The sequence below is a fragment of the Aulonocara sp. 'chitande type north' Nkhata Bay genome, linkage group LG4 (genome assembly GCF_057382095.1).
Source record: "Aulonocara sp. 'chitande type north' Nkhata Bay isolate Kocher_YH1m ecotype deep benthic linkage group LG4, A_spYH_male_GT1.1, whole genome shotgun sequence".
Lineage (NCBI taxonomy): Eukaryota > Metazoa > Chordata > Actinopteri > Cichliformes > Cichlidae > Aulonocara > Aulonocara sp. 'chitande type north' Nkhata Bay.
Genome location: NC_141347.1, coordinates 16,513,737 through 16,521,469, shown reverse-complemented (window position 1 = coordinate 16,521,469; position 7,733 = coordinate 16,513,737). Strand labels below are relative to the sequence as shown.

Here is a 7,733-nt window from a genome sequence, read left to right as displayed (position 1 = left end):
GCAGGTCCCTGCCCATGAGATTTACAGGCACCTGTGAGGAAACCACATATTGGTGTTTCAAAGTCTGTATTCCCAGCTTTGTCAATGCTGGATCTGTCAATGGCAGAGTCATTGGAACCCCGGAAAAACCCACCACATTAACTGTGTGACAGGAGAGTGTTGCACTGTCTGGTGAGGCTCTCAGTGTTGAGTATGTTGCTCCAGTGTCCACCAGGAAAGACAATTCAGTGCCTTCCACGGTCATTGACAGCATGGGTTCTGCCGTCCCCACGCTGTTTGGTCTCTCCGGGCTCCGTCAGTATTGCTCCCCCTCCCAGCCCCAGTCAGCTACTGGGTACTGGGCGACTGGTGCTGCATTTGGGTTTGGAGCTTGATGTGCTCCCCTGTAAGCAGCTCCTCGTCTTGGGCCTCCTCGTGCCTGGGGTTGATTGCCACGCCCTTGCCATTGTTGGGGCGGTTCAGGGCAATGTCGAGCCCAGTGTCCTTCTGCTCCACATCTCAGACACGCAGTCCAAGACACACTGCCGGGATTCCCTGCATTCCGAGCCCTTTGTCCTCCCCTTGCGGATCCACCACGCCCTCTCTGCGGTCCACCGGTCCCCCAATTCCCTGCGGGTTGACACTGCCTTGGTGCATTGACGGGCCACCGGTCATCAGGGTAGAGATTCGGGTCCAGATCTGGCCATTCAGGCACGGGATCAGGCTGTGGTCTTGCCATCATTATTTTCCTGGTGCTCTCCTTATCCTCTTTCTTTCTCTCTCCTGCCTTGTTTCTCGCCTCTGTCAGCTGTAGCTTAACCAGCTGCGCCTGTGCCTCCTCTAACTCTTTTGTTTGTTCACAAGATCCTGTTAGTGTTGAAGTCTGTGTGTCACGTGTCTCTCCCACTGTACGGAGTCTGCAACGGCAAAATCTGGGTTCTTTTCTAAGTCAATTGCAACTTGGTTGGACAGCCCTGCCAGCACAGCCGAACGGAACCACGCTCTACTTTCTCCCTCCTTCCCTGGATGTATTCCTGTTTCTGACAGCCATTGTTCCTTTGCTTTAGCTAAAAACTCCCTGGGTGTGTTTTTGGGATCCCAAATAATTTTTGGAATAGCTCCAGTGTTAGGGGTTGGGTACTTCTCCCGGACTGCATCTGCTAACACACTCTGCACCTCATGGTATGGCAGGTCATTTGCGTATCTGGTTGTTTGCGTTATCTCCTCTACATCTGCTAACCCACCACCCAGCATACAACGTCCGGCTAAGGCACGAAAATCGCCAACAGCGAGTTCTTCTCCTTCGGTCAGTGCGCCCAGCTTTCTCAGCCAGCTAGCTCCTCCCTCAGTTATTGGTGGAAGTTGTTTAACCAATGCTTCCAAATCTCTTACCTTATAGGCGCGATAAACTGGTTCGTTCTTTGGACCTGCTATTAAAGGCAGATTTAAAGCAGGGTCAGCAGCTCCTCGTTCAAAACTCACTTTTCTACTCTTCCTCAACTTTCCCTTTCCCTTTGAGCTCTCAAACATGGGCCGTCTCTGTGCTCGGTCTCTCTCCACACTTCTTCCCCTCAAATCTAGGCTTGTACCTGGTTGGGACTCAGCTCCTCCTCCGTCTCCGTCCTCCTCATCGGCCTCTTCTTCCGATGAAGTCACACACTCTTCATTCTCCTCTTCTGACACTCCCTTCATTACTCTCTGCTTTATGACATCCAGTGCCTTCAATGCCTCTAATAGCGCACGTGGGGCCTCATGCATTCGTCCATACACTTCTCCTTCCCAGGGTTCCCCCTTGGTTGTTATCTCAGGTCTTGCTGACCTACTGGTTTGGGCCTGCCCTTCTTTTGCCAATTTTGACAACTCGTGAGACGTTAGGTGTGCCATTGCGTCCCCTGGTGGTATCATGTCCTCCATTCTAGGGGTCCTTTTGGCCTCTCTCTCCTGCCTTGGCTGTTCCACCATTGACACTTCGGCCCGTATCATGTCTCCACCATCCAGCAAACTGGGAGGCGAGGTCGAGCCTTCATCTGCAGCTGAGGCTATCATTCTCCCTCCCATGTTTTGGGACTGGCCTTCCACTGCCCTTGTCCCTTCTTCGGGGATAGTTTGGCGTGCGCTAGTATATTCTACGTCTACTACTCCTCCAAGAACAACTCCAGTTTGTCCGTCTGGACCACGAACTTGTCCCCCTCCAAGGGTCATTACAGGCATGACATACGGTGGTGGTGGGGCACTAGGCGTCAATGCGGCCCAAGGATATAGTTTTGGTGTGTGATACCTGTTAGCTTCTTCTACCTTCGGAGTCAAATCCGTCATTCGGTCCTCTAGCTTCTTATTTTCCTCCTTCAAGTGTTTCAAAGACTCCATTATACTCACCATGTCTCCTGATTTTCCTGTGTCATCCTCCCCCTCTCTGTCTGGTCCAGTCATCTCCGCCTCTTCCTTCATCCAGAAAGAGGCTGCCTTCCACAGGAACAGCCACTTACAGCACTTGGCATGATTTTCTTTTAGGTCCTTAATTTCTCCTTTGGCTTTCCTGTTCACTGAACGTCCCTCGGACTCCTCTTCTAATTGTTTCAATCTCTGTTCGCATCTCTCTCCTTCAGTTTTTAACACAAAGCTCAGAGCTATTTTGCCACCCAGCCCTTTCTGTTGGGACATAATGAGTTTGCTTACCTCAACCTCCATCGTTTGGCGCTCCTTCTCTGCTGATTTTAATGCTCCAGGGGAAGCCAAACAAATAGCTTTCTTAAGAGAATATGGCCGTGCAGTCTTTCAGTACAACTTTGTCCAGCCACTGGTAGGATTTCTGGATATCAGCCATCTCCTCTATCTGCCGGTGGTACATATTGTGCATGGGCCTGTCCTTCCATGATAGTTCCTCCTTTTCCTCCTCTTTCTTGGGTTTCTGCTGCCTGAGGTATTCACTGAGCATGCGGCCGGTCAGGGCCATCTTCCTGATGTATTAATGGATGTTCGTTGTCTCATCCCGGACTATGATGCGGACACTCACTAGTCCCCGGCCTCCTTCCTTCCGTGTACAGCCTCCAGGTGCTGGACTTGAGGTGGAACCGTCCATGGGGAAGAGCTTCCTTGTTTTGATGTCGATGGCTTCTATCTCCTCCATTGGCTAGCTTATTATCCCAGCAGGGTACCTGATCATGGGCAGGTTGTAGGTCTGGATAGCCCGGATCTTGTTCTTACCATCCAGCTGACTCCTCAGGAGTTGCCTGACCGTCTGCAGGTACTTGGTGGTTGCAGCTTTCCTAGCGGCCTCTTCATGGTTCCCATTTGCCTGTGGGATCCCCAGGTACTTATAGCTGTCTATCACAGGTGCAAAATACCAAGGGCTCAGGGAAGAGTTCGAGAAGATGTGGAGGTTGAAGGTAATAGTGGTCCCAGTGGTAATCGGAGCAATTTAGTGTTTCCAATTAACCTAACCCTACTAACTGCATGTCTTTGGACTGTGGGAGGAAGACAGAGTACCCGGAGTGAACCCACACAGACACGGGTGTAAAACACCCAGCACGCCCCTGCGGGCGGTTTATCCTTCAAGATCGGGTCCTCTACCAGAGGCCTGGGAGCTTGAGGGTCCTGCGCAGTATCTTAGCTGTTCCCAGGACTGCGCTCTTCTGGACAGAGATCTCTGATGTTGTTCCCGGGATCTGCTGGAGCCACTCGCCTAGCTTGGGAGTCACCGCACCTAGTGCTCAGATTACCACGGGGACCACCGTTACCTTCACCCTCCACATCCTCTCGAGCTCTTCTCTGAGCCCTTGGTATTTCTCCAGCTTCTCGTGTTCCTTCTTCCTGATATTGCTGTCATTCGGAACCGCTACATCGATCACTACGGCCGTCTTCTTCTGTTTGTCTACCACCACTATGTCCGGTTGGTTAGCCACCACCATTTTGTCCGTCTGTATCTGGAAGTCCCACAGGATCTTAGCTCGGTCATTCTCCACCACCCTTGGGGGCATCTCCCATTTTGACCTCGGGACTTCCAGGTTATACTCGGCACAGATGTTCCTGTACACTATGCCGGCCACTTGGTTATGGCGTTCCATGTATGCCTTGCCTGCTAGCATCTTGCACCCTGCTGTTATGTGCTGGATTGTCTCTGGGGCATCTTTACACAGCCTGCACCTGGGGTCTTGCCTGGTGTGATAGACCGCAGCCTCTATGGATCTTGTGCTCAGAGCTTGTTCCTGTGCTGCCATGATTAGTGCCTCTGTGCTGTCTTTCAGTCCAGCTTTGTCCAGCCACTGGTAGGATTTCTGGATATCAGCCACCTCCTCTATCTGCCGGTGGTACATACCGTGCAGGGGCCTTTCCTTCCATGATGGTTCCTCGTCTCCCTCCTCTTTCTTGGGTTTCTGCTGCCTGAGGTATTCACTGAGCACTCGGTCAGTTGGGGCCATCTTCCCAATGTATTCTTGGATGTTCGTTGTCTCATCCTGGACTGTGGTGCTGACACTCACTAGTCCCCGGCCCCCTTCCTTCCGCTTAGCGTACAGCCTCAGGGTGCTGGACTTGGGGTGAAACCCTCCATGCATGGTAAGGAGCTTTCTTGTCTTTATGTCAGTGGCTTCTATCTCCTCCTTTGGCCAGCCTATTACCCCAGCAGGGCCCTGATCACGGGCAGGGCGTACGTGTTGATGGCCCGGATCTTGTTCTTACCATTCAGCTGACTGCTCAGGAGTTGCCTGACCCTCTGCAGATACTTGGTGGTTGCAGCTTTTCTAGCGGCCTCTTCATGGTTCCCATTCGCCTGCGGGATCCCCAGGTACTTGTAACTGTCCTCTATGTCTGCAATGTTGCCTTCTGGTAGTTCAATCCCCTCAGTTCTGACTACCTTCCCTCTCTTTGTTACCATCCGACTACACTTCTCCAGTCCGAACGACATTCCAATGTCATTGCTGTATAGCCTGGTAGTGTGGATCAGTGAATCAATGTCTCGTTCACTCTTGGCATACAGCTTGATGTCATCCATGTACAGGAGGTGGCTGACAACTGCTCCGTTCCGTAGTCGGTATCCGTAGCCAGTCTTGTTAATGATCTCACTGAGGGGGTTCAGGCCTATGCAGAACAGCAGTGGGGACAGAGCATCTCCTTGGTAGATCCCGCACTTGATGGTGACTTGTGCTATGGGCTTGGAGTTGGCCTCTAGTGTTGTACGCCACATCCCCATTGAGTTCCTGATGAAGGCTCTTAGGGTCCCATTGATCTTGTACAATTCTAGGCATTCCAGTATCCAGCTGTGGGGCATTGAGTCATAGGCCTTCTTGTAATCAATCCAGGCAGTGCACAGGTTGGTCAGTCTGGTCTTGCAGTCTCGGCTGATATATATATATATGTATATATATATATATATATGTATATATATATACGTATATATATATATATAAAAAACACCCAGCACGCCCCTGCGGGCGGTTTATCCTTCAAGATCGGGTCCTCTACCAGAGGCCTGGGAGCTTGAGGGTCCTGCGCAGTATCTTAGCTGTTCCCAGGACTGCGCTCTTCTGGACAGAGATCTCCGATGTTATTCCCGGGATCTGCTGGAGCCACTCGCCTAGCTTGGGAGTCACCGCACCTAGTGCTCCGATTACCACGGGGACCACCGTTACCTTCACCCTCCACATCCTCTCGAGCTCTTCTCTGAGCCCTTGGTATTTCTCCAGCTTCTCGTGTTCCTTCTTCCTGATATTGCTGTCATTCGGAACCGCTACATCGATCACTACGGCCGTCTTCTTCTGTTTGTCTACCACCACTATGTCCGGTTGGTTAGCCACCACCATTTTGTCCGTCTGTATCTGGAAGTCCCACAGGATCTTAGCTCGGTCATTCTCCACCACCCTTGGGGGGAACTTCCATTTTGACCTCGGGACTTCCAGGTTATACTCGGCACAGATGTTCCTGTACACTATGCCGGCCACTTGGTTATGGCGTTCCATGTATGCCCTGCCTGCTAGCATCTTGCACCCTGCTGTTATGTGCTGGATAGTCTCTGGGGCATCTTTACACAGCCTGCACCTGGGGTCTTGCCTGGTGTGATAGACCCCAGCCTCTATGGATCTTGTACTCAGAGCTTGTTCTTGTGCTGCCATGATTAGTGCCTCTGTGCTGTCTTTCAGTCCAGCTTTGTCCAGCCACTGGTAGGATTTCTGGATATCAGCCACCTCCTCTATCTGCCGGTGGTACATACCGTGCAGGGGCCTGTCCTTCCATGATGGTTCCTCGTCTCCCTCCTCTTTCTTGGGTTTCTGCTGCCTGAGGTATTCACTGAGCACTCGGTCAGTTGGGGCCATCTTCCCAATGTATTCTTGGATGTTCGTTGTCTCATCCTGGACTGTGGTGCTGACACTCACCAGTCCCCGGCCCCCTTCCTTCCGCTTAGCGTACAGCCTCAGGGTGCTGGATTTGGGGTGAAACCCTCCATGCATGGTAAGGAGCTTTCTTGTCTTTATGTCAGTGGCTTCTATCTCCTCCTTTGGCCAGCCTATTACCCCAGCAGGGTACCTGATCACGGGCAGGGCATAGGTGTTGATGGCCCGGATCTTGTTCTTACCATTCAGCTGACTGCTCAGGAGTTGCCTGACCCTCTGCAGGTACTTGGTGGTTGCAGCCTTTCTAGCGGCCTCTTCATGGTTCCCATTTGCCTGCGGGATCCCCAGGTACTTGTAACTGTCCTCTATGTCTGCAATGTTGCCTTCTGGTAGTTCAATCCCCTCAGTTCTGACTACCTTCCCTCTCTTTGTTACCATCCGACTACACTTCTCCAGTCTGAACGACATTCCAATGTCATTGCTGTATAGCCTGGTAGTGTGGATCAGTGAATCGATGTCTCGTTCACTCTTGGCATACAGCTTGATGTCATCCATGTACAGGAGGTGGCTGACAACTGCTCCGTTCCGTAGTCGGTATCTGTAGCCAGTCTTGTTAATGATCTCACTGAGGGGGTTCAGGCCTATGCAGAACAGCAGTGGGGACAGAGCATCTCCTTGGTAGATCCCGCACTTGATGGTGACTTGTGCTATGGGCTTGGAGTTGGCCTCTAGTGTTGTACGCCACATCCCCATTGAGTTCCTGATGAAGGCTCTTAGGGTCCCATTGATCTTGTACAATTCTAGGCATTCCAGTATCCAGCTGTGGGGCATTGAGTCATAGGCCTTCTTGTAATCAATCCAGGCAGTGCACAGGTTGGTCAGTCTGGTCTTGCAGTCTCGGCTGACTGTTCTGTCTACCAGTAGCTGGTGTTTTGCGCCTCTGGTATTCTTGCCAATTCCTTTCTGCATCCCGCTCATGTATTGACCCATGTGCCTGTTCATCTTAGCCGATATGATGCCTGACAGGAGCTTCCATGTAGTACTGAGGCAGGTTATTGGTCGGTTATATATATATATATATATATATATATATATATATGGCTACAAGTTGAACAGCCACAAGGGGCAGTACCCTCCATGGAGAAGGAGGCTAGAGGGCAAGATCAAAGTAGCACGGAGGGAGGTTAGCCAACTAACGGAGTTGCAGAAAGGTGCGACAAATAAGGTGCCTAAGAAATACAGCAAGTTGTCCATACCTGAGGCCTTGGAAACTGCCAAGCAAAGACTCACAGCCTTGGCCAGCCGCTTGAGGAGGTACACCAGAGAGATAGAAGGCAGGAGAATAAACCAGCTGTTCTCCACAGAACCAGCAAAGGTGTACTCTCAGTGGCAAGGGAACAATAAGAGAACAGCACCACCAAGGCTGGA

At 51.5% G+C, this 7,733-nt stretch overlaps 1 protein-coding gene across 1 annotated transcript; it reads right to left on the bottom strand.

Moving 5' to 3' along the window:
• Nucleotides 1–295: 295 nt before the first annotated feature.
• On the bottom strand, nucleotides 296–3,106 carry LOC147332281 (uncharacterized). The gene is given in 3 exon segments (XM_086290781.1): nucleotides 296–825; nucleotides 828–2,751; nucleotides 2,993–3,106. Coding segments are annotated over 3 exon segments (2,568 nt in total).
• Between the last annotated feature and the right edge of the window lie 4,627 nt (nucleotides 3,107–7,733).